The 25,803-nt window shown below is 44.5% G+C and overlaps 1 protein-coding gene across 1 annotated transcript; it reads right to left on the reverse strand.

Moving 5' to 3' along the window:
- Positions 1-13,553: 13,553 nt before the first annotated feature.
- On the reverse strand, positions 13,554-19,777 carry EOMES (eomesodermin). The gene is made up of 7 exons (XM_063301942.1): positions 19,574-19,777; positions 18,963-19,525; positions 17,327-17,481; positions 16,570-16,691; positions 16,177-16,335; positions 15,765-15,826; positions 13,554-15,224 (listed from the first exon to the last, which is right to left on the reverse strand). Exons 1-7 carry the CDS (start codon positions 19,775-19,777, stop codon positions 14,489-14,491), a joined length of 2,001 nt encoding a protein of 666 aa, XP_063158012.1. The 3' UTR covers positions 13,554-14,488.
- Positions 19,778-25,803: the final 6,026 nt, after the last annotated feature.

Genomic DNA, 25,803 nt, shown 5'->3' on the forward strand with positions numbered 1-25,803 from the left:
AACACACAGGTAGTCCTTGTTTAGTGACCACAATTGGGACTGACAACTAGGTCATTAAGCGAAGCAGTTGCTAAGTAAAACCTTAACTTGCTTATGATCTTACTTCAGCTTTCCTTTGCTTTTCAGACCTGCAAAGGTCATAAATGCGAGGATTGGTCGCAAAGTTACTTTTTCATCACTGTCATAACTGTGAACAGTTGCTAAACAACGACTGCCTGTAATGGCAATTACAAGACATTACCTATTGTACTTTTGGCACTTGTCAGGTTCTCTGCTTCACCTGATATTTTCTTTATTTTTTTCCCCCATGGTTCTTCTAACTATAAGTAATTAAATGGGAAACTGATGTGCTGCATAATAAAGTGCCAGCTTCTGGAATCATCTTTTCCAAAAGTGTCTCTGGGTTCCATAGGCATTCTTTAAAATAAAAAGTATATAAATGAATAAAAATAGATCCATAAAAATAGTCAACTGGATAGTCAATAGTCATCTTTTTTGGATCCTTTCATTGTATAATGTATAAATGAAAAAGGTCATTCTTAATAAATGAAAAAGGTCAGGGGAGGACTTCCGGTGGGGACATGGCAGACTGAACAGCTGTGCTCACAGGCTCAGTGGGCAGAACTGACAACGCAGCAGGGTTTTTTGGGATCAGGCAGGTTTTTCCTGAAGCCCAGGAGTGTTTTTCCAGATAAGGAAAACACCTGGAATCACCCCATTTGTCCTCCAGATGGCTGCTTGCAGCCAGAAGATTGCAAACAGCATTTGCACTTGACTGGTAAGAGCAGCCAGGAAGCTGGGGTGTCACCATTTCCAAGTTGCGTTGTAGCCTTAAAGGGACACTAAGACTGGGCACCCCATTTCTATATCACCCAATTTATATTTATTTTAAGTATGCATACATTATGAGAGGCTTTCTACAGCAAGAAGTGGGTTCTCTTGGTGTTTATCATTATTTCTGGGATTGATTTTTTTTAAAAAATTCTTTTTAAGTTTTGGACTTTGTTTTCCATCCAAATATTAAGGAGGATTGAGAGTAAATAATTGTCTCCCTGTTATTTTTGTACTAAATTTGAAGATATTAGCATTTTCCTACACATTGAATTGGCTGTTTTGAACTTTCAGTTTTCTGCATCTACTTTGCCTTGGGAACTGTCTGTTATCTCACTTTCACTTGTAAACACATTCCAGAATTCTTTCGTATCTTCGACTTTCACTGGTTAAGCTCCTAGGGTGCGCCATAATCTACTGCTTGAGACATGGAGAAGTTTAAGCAGACTTTCTCTGACTTTCACCAAGATTTTAAACGGATTCTTTCTGATTCCTGTCAAGTTTTTATACAAGGCATTCAGGACATTGTGGAAAATATGAGGTCTAAAATGTGTCATCTGGTTGGGGAAGTTGTGGAGGAAACTGAGGACTTTAACAGTGACAGAAACGTTTCTTCTAAGAATGAGACCAGGACTTCTATTGAAATGCTGGATGAAGATTGGATAGATGGGTTGAAGAAATTAAAGGGAGAGATTGAGTTGCAAGCCATAAGTGAAATTGATTTTCTGGTGGAATGCCATGGAAAAGGATTATTATGTATGGGAGGTCTCTTGAAAAGAAGTCAGAGTTTTTGAGGAGGGCAATTGGGCTGTTTGATTTTTTTAAGAAAAAAGCTCTTTGCATATTGTGGGGATATGTAAATGCTCTGATTTATTTTGAAGTGGGATAAGGGTTTAAAAATATTTATCTGGATTGCTTTTAGGGTTTGGCTGATTTCATTTATCTTTAACAATTTGGATTAAGATTATTAAGGGATCATAAAAAAATAATAAATGTTTGGTTTGGGTTTAATATGATTGTCCTGTTCAGACTATGAGATGGCCAGGCAGAATTACTATTAAATTCTTTATTTACAATAACTATTTAAAACAGCAAAAGTTCTTGTAATAGATTAGACAATGCAATGCAATCAAGTCCACCCAGGCAGTAAAGGATGACCAGGCAAGGCTGCTGATCCAGATTGTGGCAAAACAGCAAGGCAGAACTCACCTAATTCTCTTGTTGAAGCTGTCAGACTTGGTGGATCTAGAGTGTGTGGCAAGGAGGAGGCGGAAGGCACAAGTCTGTGAACAGGCACGCAGGTTGGACTAGGCTGGAACACAGAGGCTAGACAAGACTGGACTGGGACATCTAGGCAAGACTTGGACCTGGAGACAAGGCTGGACTTGGCTGGAATGCCATGACGAGGCTTGGAACTGGAGGCGAGAACAAATCGCACTGGAGCAACAAGACGCAGCTTGGAACTGTATGCAAGGCTGTGCTTGACAGGGACAGCAAGGAGAGGCTCAGCTGGAGTGGCATGTGCAGGAAGCAGGTCCACGACAACAGAAGGGGCTGGCTCTGGTTCTACGCTGGCTATAGGCACGGCTTCCGACTAGGGTAAGGACTCTTCCGCAGATGCTGTGAACTTGAAGGATCGGTTGTCTCTGGCAGCTTGCTCTTGGTGCACCTGCCTTTTAAAACGATCCTTTCCATGCCTTTTCTCACCTGCAGACAATCGGGCTGCCTTTTGATTTGTGCACTTCTCTGCTCGTCTTTCATGAGTGCTGACTGGAGGATTTAAATCTCCCTCGGAAGTTTGTACAATCAGTGCTTCTAGTTTCTCCTGCTCTGCTGTGTCACTTCTGGTTTTTATTTCTCCAAATCCTTCCTGATAAGTTTTGATTTCCCCTTCTGACTCAAGATAAGTTTTATTTTCTGAGTCAGAAGCAGACTCAAACCTCACAATGATTAAGTTTATTAAAATTGTTGTATTATCAAGTTTAATGGCAGACGATTTATATGTTTTTTAGTTTGATCTTTATTATAGTTGACAGGAATACATAGAATACTAGTAGGGAGGAAATAAATGTTATCTTTGGGGGGGAAGTTGATTAGGATATACACACACTGTATATTTGTATATTTCTTTCTTTTAATATAAGGGGAGGAAACAACTGTATTTAGTGATTTGTATAATCTTCCAATGGAATGATTTATAGAAATAATGTGATTTTGGTTTAATATGGAGTAAAGGATTGATTATGGAAAATTGTTGTATTGCTGTTAAAAGTCAGAAGTCACCTCTTGTTGTAATTTTGAATATTTTCTCTTGTGTTTCTACACTTTTTAAGTTCTTTTTTCTTTGTAGTTTTTTGTGTTTCTGTACCTTTTATCTTTGCTTGAAACAATAAAATTCTTATAAAAAAAAGAAAAAGGTCAAGGGAGGAAAAAGAATGCAACCTGAATATGCTTAAGAATCCACTAAATAACTCAAAAAATTGCATCAGACAATTCCGCTGGAGACAACACATACCAGCAATCTGCTGCTGCACTTCACATGTTATCGAATACTGAACTTGACTACACACTACATATAAATGATCCTCTTTTTTGGTGCCTTTGAGTCAGTGTTGACACCTGGTGACTGCGCGGCCTAGTCTCTGCAGTTTTCTTGGCAAGGTTTTTCAGAAGTGGTTTGCCATTGCCTCCTTCCTAGGGCTGAGGGAGAGTGACTGGCCCAAGGTCACTCAGCTGGCTTTGTGCCTATGGCAGGACTAAAATTCATGGTATCCTGATTTCTAGCCTGATGCCTTAACCAGTTTCTTGCATACTGAGGAACCTTCATATTTTACTAAAAGATGGAGTGGATTTCAAATAATAGCATTATATTTTTATCTTACTATTACTGCTATTAGTATCTTACACGAAAAATCATGAAATTGCTTTGGTGTTGCCTGATAAAAGAATTCTGGATATGAATGCCTGCTGCATGTAGCAATGTGATCTTTGAGTTAACCTTGAGTTGATCTTGCTATAATATGTCCAGGTGGTTTTTTTTTCCCCTTAGAGCCAGCATAGCTTTGCAACTTCTGTAGAAGAGGAAGGGAAGTAAAACATTTAGAAACCTGAAGTGGACTTCTAAACATTTAAGTGGGCTGGATTTGTCTTGATGTTCAGCTTTGTTTAGATAAATCAGTCAGGATGTTGGGCTGCTTCCAGGGAAGAAAACGTTGCCCTACCTAGAGCTCTCTCCTACGTTCATTGTCTTCCTGCCAGGGTCTCTCCTGCCCAGATTAGGATTTAATTGTATTCCCAGTGAGTCCCTTCTGGTTGCACTCAGTCTTTCAGATGAATGTTTCATCAATATGATTAGAATCACATCTCCAGTCTAGTTTATTCACACAATCTGTTGTGACAGCTCAGAGCATAATACTCCCTCAAGGAGCCATTCAATATCTTCCCTATCATGTTATTCAAATCATAGTTTGCATCCCTTACTGGCAGTATAATGTTCCTCTCCCCTGGATTATATTTCATGAGATCCAGCAAGCACAAAAATCCTTCCCTGAAGGGTTTAGGTTAATATTTATATCAGACGACATCATATTATTAGCATATGGGGATACTCTGCCAGGAAAAGAAAAAAAGAGGCTTGTATGGAGTTATATGAATAGCAATATTTAAAATTGTTAAATAGAAGTGTTGTGGAAAAAGAAAAGGAATGAAAGAGAAAAGGTCAAAAGAAAGAAAAAACTCTAAGCTTTAACAACCTGCTTTTACCTTCTGGCCAATTATCTCCCTGAACTCCAGAAGGAAAATGTTTTTCTTCAAGGTAAGGGGAGGGATCAGTGCCTGTAGCTCCTCCATAATCTCCAGCCACTAAACCAGCTGCCAACTGGGGAGCATGGGACCTGTAGTCTAATTGGGTTATGTGGACTTTGTTTCTTTCAAGCAGTTTTTGCAACTAACTTTAAATCCAACTTTATGCTCTGTTAGTCTTTGATGTAAACAATAATGCAGTTAATTTGCATTATTTTTTCCCCATAAATAGTCACCATTCGCTTCAGCTGGAAAGGGAGAAAATACGAATCATCGTCAAGCATTAATTGTTTTTCCTTCCATTCTGACCTCCCTCACAGTGTTGTTGTGAGGGTAAAATGGGGAGTGGAAGAGAATTGCTTTAATCATACCAATAATATTTTTAAATGTGTCCTGCTGATCTTTACCTACAAAAAACTCCCAGTGGGCCCTTTCCTTAATAGACATGCCTAGAACTGCACTGTAACCAGCACCTTATATTATGTACAATATATTATTCAAATAGTTATTTGAAAAATAAATGGTTAAACTGAGTACAGTAACATATATCGCAAGGTTAAATCTAAAGGTCCATGGAGAAAGCAGCTTAGAAGTTAATGTTACAAACTGTGGGGTTACTATAGTCATTCTATGTTTTTTTAAAATTAATCTAACTAATAAAAGAAAATGTTGAAACAAATAATAGAATCTGCCAAAGTTTTGCTTTTTTTGTGCTGTCGAGTCATTGTTGATTCCTGGCAACAGCCTGGACTGGTCCCTGCAGTTTTCTTGGCAAGGTTTTTCAGAAGTGGTTGCCATTGCCTCCTTCCCAGGGCTGAGAGAGAGTGACTGGCCCAAGGTCACCCAGATAGCTTCATGCCTAAGGCAGGACTAGAACTCATGTCTCCCGGTTTCTAGCCTGGAGCCTCAACCACTACACCAATCAGTTAAACAGCTAGGGAAAATCCTAAAGTACAGAAAGCAAGAATTTTATTTCTATGACAGTGGGGTTTTTTTTGGTGCACATGAACCTCTTATGGAGCTAATTGCCCTTGTTGTTGTTTCTTTTGGATAAGGAAAACTTGATGGCCAATAGATCAAATATAGAAATTGCATTCCTTTCTCTCTCTCCCAGGTATACAGATTCCTGAGGTGGAGGAAAGTTCAGGTATTAACTTTGTCAAAATGATCATAATTATTTTAGAACCAGATGTCATGTTCTATTAATTTAAAATGTGTTTTTTGGTAAGTTAGCCTCCCTAAACAAAACAGAGCTGATGTTTGTCTAGGTATGCACTGTTAATATATAGCTAGGCTGGAATCCTTAGAAAAGTTACTACAGATCAGACTCTATTGAGCTCAGTGGGACTTGCTTCTAAAGAAAACATCCATTAGGGTGCACAACTTTATGCATCATTACAGAGAACATGGTTTGATTTTTATCACTAAGGAACGACAGGTATTAAGTTCTACTCTTAATGCAGGAGTGCATTTTACAGACAGAGGGCCCCAGCCTTAATTCCTGCTATCTGCAGGAATTCTACAGCTAGAAAAACTTTTTCCTGAAATCTTAGAAAAACCTGCTACAAAGTACTGTTGACTTTACTGCCCAGAAAGACCAGTTGGCTGACTCTGTATCAAACATGTTAATCCTCTGTTGCCATGATAAGCATTCAGAACCAGACTCTCCCATCTTGGGTTCTCAAGTCATATTGACGCCATGGCTCCCAAATTCCCAGCCAGCATCATGGTGGGAAGAAATTCAGAGAATTATAGACCAACACAATTTAAGATTGTCATATTCAAGAGGCTCTGTGTTTATCTTCATGAATTATCCTACTGCTTCCACTGAGCAGGCATCCAGTGATTGATTCTGTATTTATTGATATACAAACACTGTGTGCAGTTAGAAAAATGAAAACGGTTCTTTGCCAGGAAATTAACGCCACTCAGTTCAGATTTCCTTTTGATGAAACTTTCCCTCTCTCTCATCACCCAAAATTTCATTTGAGCTCATTTCCAACTTAGCCTGCATGCATATCTATTAAGAAATTAGTCTCATTAATTTAAATTGGTTTTCCCACTTTGGTAGATTTCAGGCAGTAATCTTAAATACAGGATTTCCAGTTGATTGCTCATATTTATTTGAAAGGAAATCACCTGAATTCAGAAAAGTTTACTGTTTGCTACATACGTCTGTAACCTGATTATAAGTAAACCCTTCTGAATTCAGATTTCCTTTCAAGTAAATGTAAGTCAGCTGCAAATCCTGTGTTTAATGTTACTGCAAGTTAACTTCTGAGTAAAATGGTACAATGTGTAGGATTCTGCTACAAATAAATTCAGAGTCAATACCATTCAGTCCATGGCAGCTTATTCTCACATGAGCGGCATCCTTAGGCATGCTTAGAGCAGACCCATCTAACAGCCAAGAATGCCATGCCTAACCTAAGTCCCACTGTTCTTTGCATTTTTGCAGCCCTATGTAAAGCCTGTCTAGATCCAACCTGTTTCTAGATTTCCTTGGAAATTAAATCAATTTGTTTCTTTCCTAAAGGTAAGTAAAATATCAATCTCACAGGCAGGGATGGGGAGCCTGCAGCCCTCCACTAACTCCGGATCTACAGCTCCCAGCCAGCAGAGCCACTGGTGAGGGTCAACATTTGGTAGGCCAAAGGCCACCAACTCCCAATAATTCCTTTTAATACTTTGGAGGGACTTTGGGATATAAATGGCAGAAATGAAAAGTCAGACCTACTTTATTTCTAGAAAGTTGGTCAGGGGCCAAGTTGCTTAGAAGATAGGCAACCTAAGCATCCTGTTTCTAGCTGGTGGAGCTGTAGGCAGGAGAGACATTCTGCATCGTCCTTGGATATACACTTTTCATGGTTTGGTTGCTGGCTGATAGGAATCGGGGGTGGGGGGTGGGGGGAAAGCCTGGGGCCAGGCGACCTGGAGTCACTCCTAATATACAGTAATACAAGCCAATCTGGCTGTTCCTGAAGTGAAAGGACCAGTCACTATCATGTCGCATCCTGAGAAAGACATGGGAATCCACGCCCTCGCTGAGTCCCCGGGCAGGTGCCTTTAGGACGAACGTCTGGCGGAAGAAAAGAGGAAGAGAAGAGGGGCAGAGAGAGGGGGATCTGGAGGGTTTCCTGATTGAATCAACTCGCCCGAAAAAGGCTCTCCCATTTCGCAAGCGCCTTTTGGGCGCGTGCTTCTTCCGTACACTCTGCGGAAATCCACCAGCCCCTCAGAACAAGCGAAGCGACGAACTCCACTCCGCTGGTCCGCTCGGGAGCTACTTTCTGCTCGGCGCCTGATTCACCGGCCCAAGCTAAGCGATGCGGAGGCAGTGATTGCAGAGCGCCCTTTCCCAGAAGGGCGCCGCGGCTGGAAAAGCCAAACCGCTTTGAAGCGACGAAAAAGACAGGTTTTCCGCCTCCAGTTTTCGGCTGCGTTCTCGGTATAACTTGAAAGCGGGGCGCGCTCTAACGGCTACGCCCAACTGGGTGCAACTCCGGCAGAAGTATGAGAGGAAGTAGTTAGGCACGAGCAGCCAAGGCAGCAAGCGCTGATTTATCGTGCTTTTTGGAAGTAAACTGAGCGAGACCTGCATTTGCATCTCGAATTATGATGACTCATCCCTTGCTGTATGGGCAGAAACCTCTTGCAGTGATAAGGACGCGCTGTCCCGCTGTGCTGGCGACGTATTGCCCTCAGTAGGTGATGAATAACAAATACTATAGTGTCATTTCCCATTGTGCTTTTAGGCGCCTCCCCCTTCCCGGGAATCTACCAATGACTAATGCGGACATAAACACATCTTCCCCCGAAGTGTGGGAAAGCAGAGGATAGTTTATACACACTAACTCCGAGACAGATTAATTGCGAAGAAGTGTTTCCCCTTGTACTCTCCCATCCCAACCGGCTGTTTAGGCTGATCCAGATCTCTGAGTTGGGGATTGGTGTGGCCAGACGCTTAGCTAAAACGCACACCTATATCAAACTGCAGAAATTTGGGGATTTTTCCCCCCAAAAGAGGTTGCTGTAAAGGGGCATAGATTTACATACTTCAGACTCATTCCCACGTTCCCCGAACCGTGGCACAAGCATCTTTGTTTAGGATTGCATTCATTTATCAGTGATTAGGCTATTTAGCTGCACATTTTAAAGCCTCTTTATCTCTCAGGACGTGCCTCCTTCTGCAACTTACACAAGCCACCCCTCCTTCTTAGTCACATGACATTGCCTTCATCTCACCCACAACCCATCAGCTCTACAGCCTTCAGTCGTTAAATACAGCGGATACTACCCCATCACAGCTTCCAAGGGTGTAAATCTAGAATGCTTTGTCATCCATTATCTTGGCAACGTAGTGACAGGTGACCTGCTGTGCCTGTGGACAGAAGTGGGTTTTTCCTGTATGAGGTGGGAGTACCGTGCCATGAGTTTCTGGTCAGAACTGCATTTGGGGTGGGCAGAGTAAATTTGCAAAAAGCTGAACTAGTGCACATCACAAATGGCCTCAGGGTAGAGACAGCAAGCTGGCTTCCTTCTTACAGCACTGGGATCTTGCCATCAGAGAATGGTGACAGCATCATAGTAGGGCAGTGAGTGGGGCAGAAGGGCGTATTGTCACGTTCACCTCAGCCCAGAAATAACTTCTACCGAGCAGATGCAGTCAAGGATCCAGATCAGTGTTTCTCAACCGTGGCCACTTGAAGGTGCGTGGACTTCAATTCCCAGAATCTCCGAGCCAGCATAGCATAGCATATCCTCCCCGCAACTCCCTCCCCCGCCGGGACTTGGAAAAGCAATTAGGGACTTGGGTAGAAAAGAGAACCTGAAAGTTCAAAGAGAGAGACGGAGCACACACCGAGAGGGTTACGAACAGACTCAGTAATAGGTGTAAAACTCAGTGGGACTGACGTTTGGTTTTAACGAGCCTGCCTTGAGTTGGACCTAAACCTGGCTCAACGCAGGATGTACCGCGGGGAACTACCAAACCAGCCTCAACAGAAGCCGCTGGTTTTGTTTAACTTCCTGCTGGTAGCCGTTGAGAGCCTCACTGCCGCTGCCCCACGCATTTCTCGTCTAAATCCAGGTGCGCGCTTGGGGAGCTTGAAATGAGGGAGAGCGGGAGGGGTGGACTAGGGGAGTGCATTTTTGTTTGTGCACAGGCACCCACAAATATATAATACACGCGTGTATTACGTGCCAGGATCGTGCATGCGAGTCGATCCCCCATTGATTATCTTGAATTGATTATCGCTGCTGCACCCCACCCGCTTGCACCTGTCGCAAATCCATCGCTGCCGCCTTTTCGGGGCTGTTCTGGAAGCCTTTACGCGGCCCGCCGTGCGCGGTCGCCGCTTTAAGCGAGCAGCCTTCGCCCTTCCAGTCGTGGGGGTGGGACTTCCATTCTGCGTACAGCTGACTTGAGATCAGTCTTACTGGCCTGAGCGCAGGTCACGATTCATTAAAACGTGTGGACTGTGGGGCTGCCGAGAGCGAGGGTCACCGCTTTTGCCCTGGCCTCTGAGTAGAGATGTGGCAGAGTTCTTAGTCCTTCGACTTTCGTACTAAGTCAAGGTGTCCTAACGTTTCTAGGATTTGTTGCGACCATTTAAGAGCAATACTTCCCACTGGTCGATTTGGAGAGAAGGACACCCAACCGTTTTTAAAGAGGGGCTTGTGTAATTTTTCTTCTATGTCAGGTTGACAGAAAACATGTAGAGCTTTTCATTTCATTAGTGAAATTGCACTTTCTGTACAATGTGCTTGGATGGGAGACCACCAGGAAATCCCAAGACTGTAGGCTAGATTAGGAAGTCAGAAAAAACATCCAGACAAAGGTAGGAAAATCACATGGACATGCCCTACAATCACCAGGAGTCCCTGGCTCTTGGCTTTTATAGCAGCTGGATTTATCTAGCTCAGCCTGATTTCTCAACCAGGGTTCCTGCGACGTCACTAGGGGTTCCCTGGGAGATCACAATTTCTTTAAAAAATCATTTCAAATTTGGGCAACTTCACATTAAAGAGGTAAGTTTCATCCTTTATTTTTAATTTAAGAAAACTTAGTGCATATGTACAGGCCTACACATGAAACGAATATAATAATTTTGTAACTTGTGGCCTATATCTCAGCCTGAATGTGCAGGGGTTTCCCAAGGCCTGAAAAATATTTCAAAGGTTCCTCCAGGGTCAAAAGGTTGAGAAAGGCTGGTCTAGCTTGTCTTGTAAACATGAAGATGGAAAAGTTAACCCATTTGTCAGAGGCCTCAGAATTTGACCACTTGTGATGTCTATCCTTGTCTATACTCCTTGATATTCTGTGACTTAAAGCACCATCTGTACATATCAAGCAGGACCTGAATCACATGGATTTCAGTGGGTTTGAAGTAGATACCAAAGTAGCTTAACACAGACTTGTAAACAGTGGAGGTGTTCCTGCTCTTGAGTCAGTAATCAAAATGTGCACATATTTCCCGGCCTTAGTTTGTGCGTTCCTTCCCCACTAGAATCCCAACTTCTGTCCTTTATGGCAATCCCCTTGACCTCCATTCCTTGCTTCAAATCTATACCCACAAAAACTCACCCTGCTAGTTGTTAAAGCGCCCGTTCAATGTCATCTGAATTGGCAAAAAAAGCTACCCTCTGAAACCTGCAGACGCTCACCTACATGAAAATCAGTCCCGGGATTCAGTCCCATGGAGACCCACTTTTGCACCTAGGTGCTGGTGGAGTCCAGCCTGCAGCGAATCGTTTGAGCCTGCAACCCACAGCTGCGTCTGTGGTCCCAAGGCAGAGAAAGTCTGTGCGCGGGAGCCTGGGTGCACCTTTAGAGCACTTTTAATTTTCCCGACTGTTAGTGTAAACAGATAACCTGCATCTGTCATCTAGATTTAAATATAGATTTGTTTATCACTGTCATCTTAGGCTGATTAATTAGATACATTTATTCGCAATTTGGCGTCTGGCACCCCATTTTAGGAATGCCTTCTCACAAGGTGTTAATTGGGGCCAGCCAGGCACTTATAGTTCCATTAAACAGTGTGAGGACTTTTCGCGAGTTTTTTTCTCCCCCCCCCCCCCCGCCTTTCCTTCTTTCCTTCCTTCCTTTTTAAAAAAAAACAAAAAACGCTGCAGTGCAAAAATATACAGTTTCCACGCAACCGAGGGAGGGGAACCGCGCTGCTACTCGGCAATTGGCGCAGTGCTACCGAGGAAGATGGGGAAAAAAAAGGGGGGGGTGGAGATGGAGATTGGGCAGAAGAACAATACACGAAATAAGACTGCCACGCATCTTGGAGTTTGTCTTTGGAGGCGCCTCGGTGGCACGAAACAAAAGACCCCGCCCGCGACAGGGAAATCAGACGACCTTCGGAACACCCAGACTTCCTTCGTGTAGAAAGGACTATCAAATTTCCGGCCGAAAACGGTTGGACGGCATCCTTTGCCTCTCAGCTCCTGGCTGGGCTAGTCTCTTGAGAGCGGCGCCCCAACACCAACGCGCCGGGCCCAGTTCTCCATCCCGCGCCCGGGGAAAGGACGGAAGCGAGAAGTGCCTTGCGCAAGGGGACTTCTGAAGCCACACTGCGGGCAGGTCTGGACTTGATTTCAGGGGAGCTCTCGGCGGCCCCTCGGAGGCTTCTCCTGTCCGAGGAGAAAGTCGACGAAGCAAGTCCCGCGCGCGCGAGCCACCCCGCCTACAAGGAAAGCCTCGGCTGCAGTCGCCTTACAAACAAAGTGACAGATGCAGTAACTTTAACCTATTTTGTGTTATAATGACTTTAATTAAATTGTACTTTATGTATATATTGACTTTAACCTCCCAGGAGCCAGGTCGTTGAGCCCCTGTTTCAAATCGGGAAGATATTTGTGCATTCAAGTTTCGATATGCTCAAAAATGTTTTTAAAATTCTATCCAGGAATTGGGGACGTAAAAAAAACAAGGCTCTGTCCTTCGAATTAAGCGCGCTCGAAGCGCGAGTCTCACTTGACATCAAAGCGCTTCGGTTTCAAGGAAAGTCTCAGCTGCTCGACATAGACAAGGAGTGTCGCCTGGAGACCAGAAAAGAATGGATGCGGGCCGACGTCGCCGAGGCAGCTTCGCAGGATCCAAGGTTCCCTCCTCCTCCTCCCCCCCTCACTCGAGTGCGTTGCCATTTCAGGGAGGTTCCCTTGGCGAAGTGGCGTTGGCGTATCCCGGAGCGCATTTAAGCCTATCCCGGGCAAGTCTTCCCGCGGCGACTGGGGAGAGCCCACATTTTCCTAAGAGAGCGGGAGAAGACGCCTGTTCCCATCCGTCCCAACTTAGCTGCCGACGGTCTCAAAGAGGCTACGGACAAAGGCGCCTGGCCCCGGGGACGGCGTCTCGCTTAGCAGCCGAAATGTGCGCACCCGAGACCTGAAGGCGCTTGTGAGGTGTCCTCCTTCGCTCCCTCTCGAGGAGAGGGAGCGGAGCGGGGGTCCCAGCCGACTTAAGGACGGCCTGCTCGCTTTGTTTCTGTCCTCCCGGTTTGTCTGGACTAGGTTCTGCCTCCTCCTGCGGCTACTGCTGAAGCCCCTCGCTTGCGAAGATAGATCTGGGGAGAAAGAGGCGCCCATCCGGGGGCCGAAGAAAAACTCTCGCCCTCGCTGGAATCGGGAACTTCGTGGCTGGAGGAAGGAGGCCAGCCGGCCGGCCGTCTGGATGTGCAACAGCTTAGGAGAGGAACGGGGTGTGGCGACCTTCTCCTCTTCTACTGACCCCCTTCGGAGTCGGCTGCCAAAATAGTTTTACTTTGGAACAACAGTAAAGTACCACTTGTTGCTTCAGAACAGAACTTCCGGTGCAGGAGGTGAGTTTGTACCTTCACCCAAACCTCCATGCAACATTTGCAGTGAAAAGGAAACTTCTCTCCAACAACTAGAACAGTAAGAAGCCCCTATCATTGCAACACGTTTATTAAAAATTATGTACAGATGAGCATCCCCCCAAATAAAACTAATGCTTTGTTTTAAAGCCTTTTGCAACCTCAACCTCTGATAATACTATTTACAGACTGCGCAACAGGAGTTACAACACTTTCCATGTAGAACTGAAAAAAATACACTCACCACCTACCAATAAATAGACATTTTGACGTACTCCCAGCCTCAGTGCCCATTGTCAGATTAGAAGCTGCTTAATGAAGAACTCCAGACATATCCTTTTCAACTGCACCGCCATAACTAGAACTAAACAGAGTATTTTGCCACTGTCTACAATTATGCCTAGACACAGAGCTGTACATGCTATATGGAATCATTATTTGCCACCTTTGTAGGAATCTTTCACTGCCATAACATCTAAAGTCCCCCAAGTCCAAAAAAGTTTTAGTTACTAAACCAAGACTTTTGTTCTTGCATACTTCATGAGGAATCACTCTAGAGGAAAAGCCACTAAGTATTTTTCAGATATTCAGCAATAACAAATCCAATGCAATCATGACATGTTGAAGATCCTTTTTACAGAGAATTCTAAATTGTTTGGCAATGCATAAAACATAACCATTGATCAAAATGTATGTATGTATTTCCATCCCCACTCCCTGACCATTCTGAAGGAAAAATTAATCTTAGGATGTTGCTTAAGCAATTCCCCTTAAATCTTGGAAGTGAGCAGGAGAAAGAGACCTAAGTATTTATTTATTTTTCTTTTAGTGCTACCTTGTTTCTTCCATTTTATCTGTGGAAGTCAGACATAAGCTTTGGCACCTTCTATAGAATTGCACAAGACCATTTCAAAAGGTGAAGATAAGGAGTTCCTCATTAAGGGATCTCAGCACCACCACTGAAAATGTACAGCCAGTCAAATTTTAAGACGACACCAGGACTCAAACACTTAAGAACTGGTATAAAAAGCATAGTAACCCATGCCTTTAGAAGCATCTTTGCCATAGTCCTCAGCATTAATGTCCTCACACTTCATTGTTGGAGAGTTTTCATTGCTGGAGGTGTTTGGGGACATACGCCGCCTTTTACAAGCACCAGTATAGACTCCAGAATCATTTGAATCTAGTGATTTTATGGATGGGGGTGTCTCAATCCAAGATGACCCCATTTCTTCTTTTACTTTTTCTTTTGAAAGCAGGTCTTCAGAGAAACCTGGAGGGCTTGTTCTTGAGGTCCAAGGTAAACCAGCAGACATTTTCCTTGGGTAAGAGCCTCTACTTCCCCATCCTGCCACAGAGGAAAATGTTGGATCTGGGTAATATCCCAACGCATGGGATGTCTGAAGGGGCAAGGATTTGATACCATATGAGAGTAAGGTACTTGGAGAGTAATCAGTTTCATAGGAATTCATGTCCAGCTTGTTGGCCCCAGACTGCTGGACTGGAGTGACAAACCATCTCTGGGGTGGATTAGTCACCTCTTCAGTCTGCTGAGGAGACAGGAGGCCATTTGTCTGTGGTACAGCTCTTTCACCATTATAGAATCTAGCTGGTGGCAGGTTGTTGACAAATTGTTCCTGGAAGAAGGGTTGTACACTGTACCGGGCTCCTGGGACAATCTGGTGGGATCTAGGAGAATCCGTAGGAGATGGAGTTAATCTGTCATTTTCTGAAGCTGTGTACATGCTACAAATATAAAAAAGAAAGGCTAAGATACTGTTCTTTACCATTTAGAAAGCTGGTGTTAACATGTACGGAGGCCGAACAGGGCATTCAGCACAGTTCGCTGGAAAGCCATCAGAATGCTAGAGACTTCATGGCTAGCATACACTATTCTATTAATATTATTAATTAAAGGTAATGAAGATAACTCATGTGTTTTGATACATGAGCAGAATTTAAATTTTAAAAGGTTATATTCCAGACTAAGTATTTTTTCTATACCTAGTCTCTAAGAACTTAATCAATACATGTATCGATAAGCCAGCCCCTTAATTCAGTAGAACTTATTCCCAAGTATATACATCTAGGATTGCTGCATTAGTTACATTAGGTGCTGGTAGAGTTTTATTATTTAACAGATTTGTTCTTTGCTCAGATGCAAAGTCACTTTTTAAAAATATAAATTAATTACAAAATAAATATACTAATGAAAAGAAAACTAACATTTAGTAGAGGCCTTTGGTTTTGCTTTGCACTACATAGAAATACAAGAATATTACTTACGAATCATAGTTGTCCCGGAAGCCTTTTGCAAAAGGATTGTGATCAATTTTAAGCTGTGTGATCTGGAAAATAAATAAAACACAATGACCTATTTAGATACCTTACATTTAAAAATAAAAATACCCCTTTTTATGTGCAAAAAGGAAAAAAATATGTTTACTTGGAAAATTAGATTTGCTACATAAACATATCAGAAAATAAATTCTATTTATAAATCTGCTAAATAGGTTGGTGGAATGCAGATTGATGGAAATAGCAATTTACATGTAACACTAATACTAAAACATCCAGCCTCTCAGGCCTGTTTGCTTCCCTGTTTTTATCACGTAATTTAAAAAGGGCATGAGGTGAAAGAGGATGCTACACTACAGATAAAAAACCAATTAGCATAGTGAGATTATGTTGTCCTTACATCTGTGTTTTGATAGGCAGTGACAGCTATGAACTGAGTTTCAGGAAAGTTGAAAGTTTGTGTTTTAGTAGAGTCATTCATATCTTCTACGCCGTCTTCTGTCACTTCCACAATATGGAGACGAGGCTGATATTTGTGCAGAGACTGTAGAACAATCATCTGGAAACAGTTTAGCCATCTTTTGTTACAAGACAAAGAATATTTCAAATTTATCAAATTTCGTACAGAATTAGGATTAGGGTTCAGGGCCTACTTCTTACATACATCTGATTTACATGCCAGTTTATCTCAGTTAAAGGGCAAGACTGAGTCAGTACTGAAGACTGCTGTGCCATCATTAGGGAATGTTGCCTGATTAAGTAAATCACATTCAAGCACACACTTTTTTTTTACCTGGGTATTATTATTATTAGCCCCTTTGTTGTTAGTTAGTTTGAGTTTTCCAAAAGAGATTTCTTGCCTCATCCAGTGGGCTCCAGTATTGGGAGATTCAGGATGAACATAAACCTTGTTGCCTGTTAGAAGGAGTGGGGGAAAAAAAATAAAGTATGTTTTAGCTCCCTCCTTCTATACCAGAGACACTCTGAAATATCCACACATTAGCCAAAGCATGCACCTACTAGGTATCAGGTTTGGGAAAGAGGCCATGTTGTTCACACAATTGTACTCCTAGTAATATGCTGGATTGCAGCCACTGCTTTTGTAGGCTGAGGAAATGTAGTCTCCATAATAAGACTGGGAATATATCATAGGAAAAAGGTCATTTCCCTGCTAATCACTTGCAACATCTTCCAGCTACACCAGCCATCACTTAAGTGATGTAATAATACAGATTTTATATTGCCTCAACTATGGTTGGGATGACCCTGGAAGAAACTGTAAATCACTAGAGGGAAATAGCCCTAGCTTCCCAGGTTCTGGGCAGAAACAGAGGCCATTGACATCTCTTTAAAAACGTGGAAGAAATATTATTCACCCCCAGTGAAATGCTAACGAGTACAAGGAAGATATGCATGAGGCAAGAATGCATCTATTGGTTTTCTGCCCAAGCAAGAGCGATACGCAACACACCATCTAGGCCAGAGGAGGAAGGCCAAAGAGGCCAGAAATCCCCTTCCCCCACCAGCTATAGCCATAGGCCAACTCCTACCTTGCATATTGTTATCAGCTTTGCCACATGTCACCCACTTTCCTCCCTGGAAGCGCCAATGGTTAGGATCTGCGAGCACCACTTCCACAAAAACGTTGTAGTGGGCAGTAGGATTGAGGCCTGTGATGTTGAAACTCAGGAAAGGGAACATCCGCCTGAAATGGGGAAGAGGAAGAGAAAGAAAGAGGGGCTTGTAGAGGAGGCGCCTGCAGTGCTGTGCCAGAAGCCCCCGCAGAGGCCCTCTGGCAGCATGCTTCAGCCTTGGCTAGCACCTGGGCAAAGAAAAGGAGGCAGATGGTGGTCCCCTTGCAGGTTTTATATTTAGAGAGTTGCTAGGAGAGGCTTCGGCTCTAAGCGCCCTCTCTTCTGCAGGCATCGGAGCGGATGGAGGAAAGCAAAGACCTCATCACCTAGCCAAATCCCTGCCTTTCAGGAATCAAGACCCTCCAGCAGTTGCCCCCATATGGATTCTCCTGCATAAATGTGCTGCTACATACAGGCTGATCCTCCGTCTTCATGATCGGTTTCAAGGGTTGGAATTTTAGCTCTTGGACCTCAAACCCTGATTTCTACGGACAGATATTATTCTCTGTGCAGAAGCCGCTGATTATTTGCCGTATCTAATAATTATTCAGGGCAAAAAACATCTGCAAAATTAAGCATTCTACTGAAATTTGTTGAGGAAACCAAGTTTATTTATAGACAATAGGAAATAGCGCTAAAAGAAAGAAAGAAAAGAACTCCACCCCAAGCTCCCACAATCATACCCTCTGATGGGGGGGGGGAGGCTTGTTTGGAAAGAGCCTGTTTTAAGTTGAAATTGGATGATTTGGTCTTCCTGAAAATCTTAAAATGCAAACTCCAGTCCCACAATTCAAGGGCTTTGCCCTCCTGTGCCAGGTATCATAAGAAGATGGGAAGCAGGATCTCCCACCAACTTTGATCAGATTAATTTCCAGACAAGCAGTACCAGATCCAGGTTATGACATATTAAACTAAAACCAAACAGGGGAAATGGCGATTAATGAAAGCAAAATAGGAAAGGCAATTCCCTGCCCCTCCCCAAGAAAAGCAGAGCTGGGGTGAGGTTCTAAGGCACTTTAACACAACAGATAAATGTAGTGCTAATGCTTAGAATCCAGTCCTATTACAATAGTGGGGTCTCAGTGTCAAGGAGGTGCCCACTGGCTGCAAGGGAATTGGGAATGAAGGAGGAGGGTTTTCTGAAAAAAGACTGGAGGGGTGGTATTCTGAAATTAGGAAAGAAACGAAATCAGAGAGACCACCAGAAAAACAAAAACAGAACCCACTCATAACGGCAGCCAGAACCCCAAACTCATCTCCTGCAGATTTCTCCTCTCTTTTGAGTGCAACTGGATTCGACTAATTCACTTTTCTGCAGCATTTTGCAAAACCTAACAGACTGGTCTCGAAGAAACGAATTTACACACGTCCTCGAAACCAGATGTTTCCAAGGTACCCGAAGCTGCTTCCGTTTACAGCCTAAATCCGGACAGAGAGAGGGACACAGCCCCGCTCCCCTTTTTGCCACCCATCCCGGTAAGGTAGGCGTTAACATACACGCTCCGGCAAGAAAGCTGCACTCCGAAACGGCCATCCCCACCTCAGAGCCTACCTGCCCTGCTTGGTAATGATCATCTCGGTTTGATGCCGGTGGAATTTCAGCCAGAGCGGCCGATTGCAAAGGAAGACCTGGGCCCGGAGCCCCCCTGTCGCGCCGGGCATTGCCAGGCCCCCCAGGCCGCCGCAGGAGCCCGCCGCCGCAGCCGCCGGGTAGGGGTTATAGAGACCGCCGGGAGGTGCGCCTTGGCTATACTGGTAGGTGCCTGCGGCTGCAGAGAAGGGCGTCCTGCCCGCTGCCGTCGAAAAGCTCCCCGGCGGCGTCAGCACAGAACCGTAGGGGTAGCGCGCTCCACTGGGTGCCTGGTACATGGAGCCGGACTGCGCGCTCCCGGCCGCCCCAGCGTAGGGGAAGAGCGAGCACGGGCTGCCCAGCTCGGCGCTACCCTGCGGGCCAGGCGACTGCAGGTAGTACCGCTCGGGGCTCAGGCCATCCAGCGAGTAACGCGCCGGCGGGGGTGGTGGTGGTGGTGGCGGCGGCGGCGGCGGCGGCAGCACGTCTTCCTCAGCCGGACACGGCGAGCTCTTGCGCCCGCCGTCCGCGACCTCGGCCGCCGCCTTGGACGGCATCTGGCCGGCGGCGATGAAGGGCGGCGTCTCGCCTGCCGCCTCGGCCTCACCTAGCAGGCCCGCTGCTGGCCCAGAGGCGCCAAACTTCTTCGGCCCCTTCTCCAAGTCCAGGCGCGGCGGCGACCCGGTGTTGAGGTGGCGTGCGGTACCGCCGGCTCTCCCGCCCGCGGCTTCCAGCGGATAAAACGGGGCGCCCGGCAGATTGGCAGCGCCGCCTAAGAGTTGCTCCCCCAGCTGCATCTCGCCAGGCGATTCCCCCCTCGCCTCCGCCCAGAAGCGTCCCTCAACTCCCGGAGAACGGCTCTAGCGAGAGGCGCAGAAAGCGCGCACCTCACCCCCCACTCCCGCGGTCTTCGTTTTCCAGCCGTTTTACAGAAACAGGAAAGCCCGGTAGCCGCCCTCTGTGGCGACCTACTGAAAGCCACCCGCCGCCCCCGTCCCTTTAATACCATGCCAGTGACTGCGACTGACCGCGCTCGGGAGTATATATGTAGGCGCCCGCGCGCACTCCTCTCCAGTACCCGGGGAGGGGCTTGGAGGCGGTTCCATTCAGAGGCGAACTTCTCTTATTCTCGCCCACCTATTGGCTGAGCCAAGAGACACTAATTTAATTAGACAGTTACTAATTGGAACAAGTCACCTGTGACTTTTGGAGGGCGACGTATTTCTAAAGTCACCCCTCTCCTTCCATTGTTAAACAATCTTCGATGAACCCGAAGCAAGAAAAAGCTTGGGTGCAAATTGGACGGATTTAGGTTTTCCTTCGGCGAAAAGGAAGAGGAAAACGTCTTGACTTTTTAAAGCGTTCCTCTCAACTTAAGGGAAAGCAGAACCAGTAGGTGGCTGGTTGGCGCTTAGGCTGCCAGCATCGCCAAGCCAGAAATCAACTTTCGGGGGCAGAGGAAAGAAGGACCGCCGCCTTCGAGCTCAGCGCTACGGTCTGCCCGCGAAGCCACCCACCGCCCTCGTCCCCCTTCAACAGGCGGGGGCCTTGCCTAGTTGAGAGGAGATGCGGCGGATCCACATTTTCCTCGAAACGCGGCGGGGGTCACTCTCAGCTCCGGCGGCAGAGGCTGGCCGTTGCTCCCCCTCTTGACAAGCCGGCGGCCCCGCCCCGCCCTAGTGCGGCCCCAGTTGGGGGGGGGGGCGAGACGCTTCGGTGCTCCGTGTCTAGCCTTCCACGATTTCTCAGGGCTCTGAGAGGGGAAGGAGCGGGTGAGGGGAACAAGAACAAGGGAAGAGATTTTCCTGTTGCAAAACGCACAGAAGGCGACTTGTGCCTGACGTTAGCAAGGAGAAATTCCACTCCACCCCTCCACCACCGGGCCTCGCACTTTCAATCTTCCTTGAGGCACAGAAAAGTTGAACAGTTGTCCTTAGTTTGAAAAGAAATACATACCGCCAATCTTCTACTAGCTACTCTAACGTAAGCTGCCCGAGATTCAGGCGGACTAACGCGGCTGCCATCCCACTGAGAGCAAGGTCCCGTAAATTCGGTTTACCTTTTAGAGGCATAAAAAGGCCTGTACCATTAGGCTGCAATCTACAGGACTGGGAGCCAGTCTCTTTGAACTTAATGAGCCTTGATCCCAACGCAGCTTCCACAGAAGTAGGCTCTGGGATTGTGTGCGTGTGGTTATTGGATTTTATTTTTCGGGCACGGCTAGGTATTTACTGAGAATAACCCAAGTAAGCCGCTGAGAAAACGCACGGAATTGTCACCGAAATTTCAGCGAGGACGGGACCAAAAGCACTGAGTTTACATACGGGAGGTTCCCAATAGCTCTTACCTTGATTTGGAAACCTGGCCGTTCCGAAGACTAGTTGATTGGAAAGTGGTCACCTGCGAGCGGCACCGCAGGGCGGGTTATTAGCGGTGCTCTTGCGCAACCATTCCTGCAGGAGCACGCCCAATGGCATGACGCCGCCAGCAGTAACGCGTTAGTCCAGGGAGTTCCGGAACTTTCAGCAGACCTTTCCCAAATCTGCCCCTGGACGTAGCGCCAGCTTTTACGTGCTTCGGCGGAGGCCCCCTTTAAAAGGTCGAATAGGAAGGCGATGGGATGGCGAGAGCTCTGAGTTGCTTTGGCTCCAGTTTCTGGTTACCGAGAGATTCTTCCCCGCAAAGTCTTCGTTGTCTTCCGTCACGAAAAAGCTCGAGTTAACAAACCAAACAAGAAAGCCACCGTTAAACTAGATTGATCGCGGCTGTACAGTAATATGTTTTTAAAAGCCCGGTATGATTACATGTTCCCCTCTTTCCCAACTTTGTGTTTATTTAAAATCCGTTCCCCCGCACCCCCCCCCCCCCATGCCTGTTAGAAGTGAAACGGCGCAGGTCTTTTGGAGCGCTTGCAAGTTGTTCTAAGCTCCTGCTTTAATAAATAAGTGATCATCGATAATAATTCTTCGGGCTGACAACGTAATCCCCTCCTTTTATAACATGGGCGATTAAAAACTTAATTCTCTCTCTGCGTGTTGGTTTCACCTTAAACGAGTATGCATGCATCGATTAAAATGCATCGACTGAAAAAAATTAAAAACCTATGATAATTAATTCTTTAAAAAGAACTTAAGGTATGCAGCATACATCCCCACTTGCTTTTATGAAATGCTGGACCAGACTTCGTTGATTTCAGTGATATTTAGTTTGAAGAGAACACTTGAGACGTGGTCTTTCCTCCTCGGTCAGTTCCTCCTTTTTACAACTGAAGCAAGTTCTTACTTAAGTTACAGAGAATTCGTCGGTCTTCTAGTGAGACAAAGCTGTCGTGTAACAGATAAGGTTCCCTGCTGATTATCTCTGGATTTTGGCTGGATTCACACATCGTAGTAAATCATGGATTGTTTAAGTGTGGTCTAATGACTAAACCACCGTTGGCTGGGTTCACACAGCACACATGGACAGATCGTAAAAACAAGCATACCTCATAACGGCTTTGCTTAACATATGGTGTGAATCCAGCTAATACTTGGAAGGACGGCACATTTGTACTGTTGGTGGCCAGTTTTGTTTGAAAGATCTTGGTCACTTTTATAGAAAAGCGCTGCCATTTCCCACATAGCCACCAAGTAAAACATTACTGTGCTTTCTTTTTATAGGGCTTCAGCCCACAGGACAATTAAGTTTGTCATGTTTCATTTTGGAATTAACTTTAAATGCTCAAGAAGGTGTTTCCTCCTACTGAAAAGTAAAAATAATGGAGGTTCAGGATTTCATTTTAAAAACACATGATTGAAACTGAATTACTTCGGAATAAATGGGGGTTGACTTTTAAGCAACATTGGTCAGAATTATTAACATAGTTAAAGATCTGGCTCCCTTCACAAAGGAGACAGCTCTGTTGGATTCTCTCTTCTTTTCTCCCCAACTGATAGCTCTATAAAAGTTCGGATACAACTTTGCCATGCTGAGAACTATGTGAGTTTAGGGAGATCCAAGTAAATAAACGTTTTAACACATACCTTCCTCCAAGTTATCATCCTAGTTTTCTCTAGAATCCTGAATCCTTACCATCATGTCTGGTTTTGGAGCCCAGGTTACATTTGGTCAGAAGAACTAAAACCTAGCTGCACACAAGAAGCTGGTGTACAGAAGAAATCTTTAGATGTAAAATTACATCCTGAACTTTATCACTCATAGTAGATGGAAAGTTGCATTTCAGTTTTAACAAATCACTCCCCCCTTTCATTCAAGAATAGTGACTCACCTAACAAGAATTGGATTTATCATCTCAAACTGCCATTCCAAATACACTCGCTTATAAAGCCTGCTGAACTGAATGGATCTTACTTCTGAGTAAGCATTTATTGCATTATGGGATTAAATTTCCTTAGTCACTTTCTGGGTTGACCTGGGTTATCTTTTATAACACTTGTTGCTTCCACCGTACTTCACGGCAGAGCAGAATGAATTACTTATGTGACCATTCAGGACCTTGGAGAGAGGCAACGCAGATTACGAACTACTGTAGGTTCATATCGCTTACTAAACAAAGAGATTTTGCTAATGACATCACATCTTTCTTCCATTTTGCCAATAGATTTTGCAAAATGCATCCTTGCCACGTTTGCCATTTTCCTGTTGTCTCTGGGACAACGATGCAAGCCCCCCTACACACACATCAGTAAACAGCTGAATTTGACTGTAGTTTAAACTCAAACCAAACCTCAAACCAAACCCCTGCTAAACCGCCTTAAATCTCTAGCTGGGGCTATCAAAATGTCACAAAGCAGTGAGCAAGGTTTTCAGCTAACTTTTAGTCTCTTCTGTGCCATTTGATTTGTCTGAATAAAGATATTGGCCAACAGGGTCTGTCCACAGGGAGGTGGTCAAAAAAGTCATGCCCATAAAAAAGGATGGAGCTTCAATCACATGGTTGTGGCTGCCATCTTTATTTTTTTGACCCCTCCCATGGGCCCTGCCCAATGCTGAGAAATTGTCCAATCACAGGCTTGAACAGAAAGCTCACTTCAGAAAAGCCTGGCAATTTGCTCTTCCAGATTAAGTAGGCTGTGCAGACCTAATATGATCAGTGGCAGTAACAGCTCTTTGGGTGAGTTTCCTTTTGCAGGGATGAAGACCTGGCAACCTTTGACATACTGTCAATAGTTACCTGTTCTAGCACCACTCCTTTTATTTTCAGTCATTGGTTATTCTGGCTCTCTTTGCTGTTTGGTAATAATATTTGAACCATATGATAAAGGATGTTTGCCCAATTATAGTGTTCCTTTGTGATGAGCATGAACATTACTGAGATCAGCCTTTCAGATGACATCCTGCCTTTACTCTTGGGTCAACAGGTTTGTCTATAATTTCCCTCTGACTACATGACTTATCCATATCATAAGCATCTGATGAACTAGATTATTATCTAGTAAATATATGACATAATAAATGTTCTAGATCTTTTGTTTGTTTTGCTGCAAATGTCTAACATGATAAAGTGCTTGGAAATTATGTAATAAAGTAACTTTCAAAAGGCCCAAGTCTAGTGGCACTGAGACTGTTTTACAAAGCATAGGTTTGATATCTCCCTTCTTGAGGAGCGATATGTAAAAATATCATCAGCAGAACATAACTCTATCTTTAGTTTACATGGGCATTCAAAATGGAGGAAGAGGAAGCAAAAGCTGACAAATGCAGATATAATCAAATGTCACCATTATAAACTTGCACCAGAGGTCAGGGTACAAATACATCATGGAAGCATTTGCATGGTTATATAAATGCATGTGTTGTCATTTGACAACATAGTATTTTGCTACAGAGACCACATTTCTTTCTCAGGAGTAGCTGGGTTGAGTAGCTGGGTTGAGTGGCTTCAATCATTGCAGTAACCTGTTGAATATGACTTGGCAAGATGGCCATGGTTGTCAGTGGAGGGGTGGGGGAAAATGCTAATACATGTATAATGATGCCATCATACAAATGCTATGACCAACATGCTTGTATTCAACAACATGATGCAAATACATAATTGCAGCATCTGAATGATGATGTAATCATACATGTGCTGTCATTTGGACATTATCATGGTTTCTTATGGATGCAGCTGACAACTCCTGAACCTTCCTTGCCATTATATCTTAGCATTATTGTGAGCCAAGCCACCATGACTTATTCCATAGACAATATAATTCTGGCTTGGCAAGGAGGTAGCCTACACAAGGCTATGGGTGGTCCACCTTTTCTTTATTGTGCCCAGAAAATAGTTTCTGTGAAGATCCTGCCTATAAGGTAATCAGGGAAGTGCTAGGAGCAGGGTCATTGCTGTTGGGTAAATAAAGCAAATGGAGCAGAGGCACTATGGGATTGCCCTCTGTATGTGGTGGTGAAGCAATGTGGTTACTAGGGATCAAAAAGTATAGCACAAGGGGTACTACTGGAAATTATTTTGTGTATTTCACTGTAGCAGATTTATGGCAAAAAAAAAAAAAATACATTAGCTGGAATGAAACCTGGCTAGCATTGTCTTTCCCCAGAAATAATCTCCAGGGAAGGCAGATTATTACACTTGCTTCTTAAATTTTATGAGGTGGCAGAGATCATTCTTGTCTCTCTTATTTTTTTAAACCCTTAAATTGCTGGAGTATTTAGAGCAGTTTTTGGTCTTTTCAGTACAAGTGACTGTTGCATACCCTCCTTGTTGTGGGTGTCAACTTCTTATTCTTTAAAATTAAACAAAATCCCATATATTCTGGGAGACCTCTACAAGACCTCTATTTGTCTTGTTGCCACCACTAAACCCTTTCCTGGTTTAGAA

This window comes from Candoia aspera, chromosome 4 (genome assembly GCF_035149785.1).
Source record: "Candoia aspera isolate rCanAsp1 chromosome 4, rCanAsp1.hap2, whole genome shotgun sequence".
NCBI lineage: Eukaryota > Metazoa > Chordata > Lepidosauria > Squamata > Boidae > Candoia > Candoia aspera.

Bases quoted from the DNA above. Each gene is read 5' to 3' on its own strand.
- EOMES (XM_063301942.1), bottom strand. From the start codon at position 19,777: ATGCAGCTGGGGGAGCAACTCTTAGGCGGCGCTGCCAATCTGCCGGGC. The intron at 19,526-19,573 runs GCAGGCGAGACG...ATGCCGTCCAAG, and splicing joins TGCTAGGTGAGGCCGAGGCG to GCGGCGGCCGAGGTCGCGGA. The intron at 15,827-16,176 runs GTAAGGACAACA...TTTATTTTCCAG, and splicing joins CTGCCTATCAAAACACAGAT to ATCACACAGCTTAAAATTGA.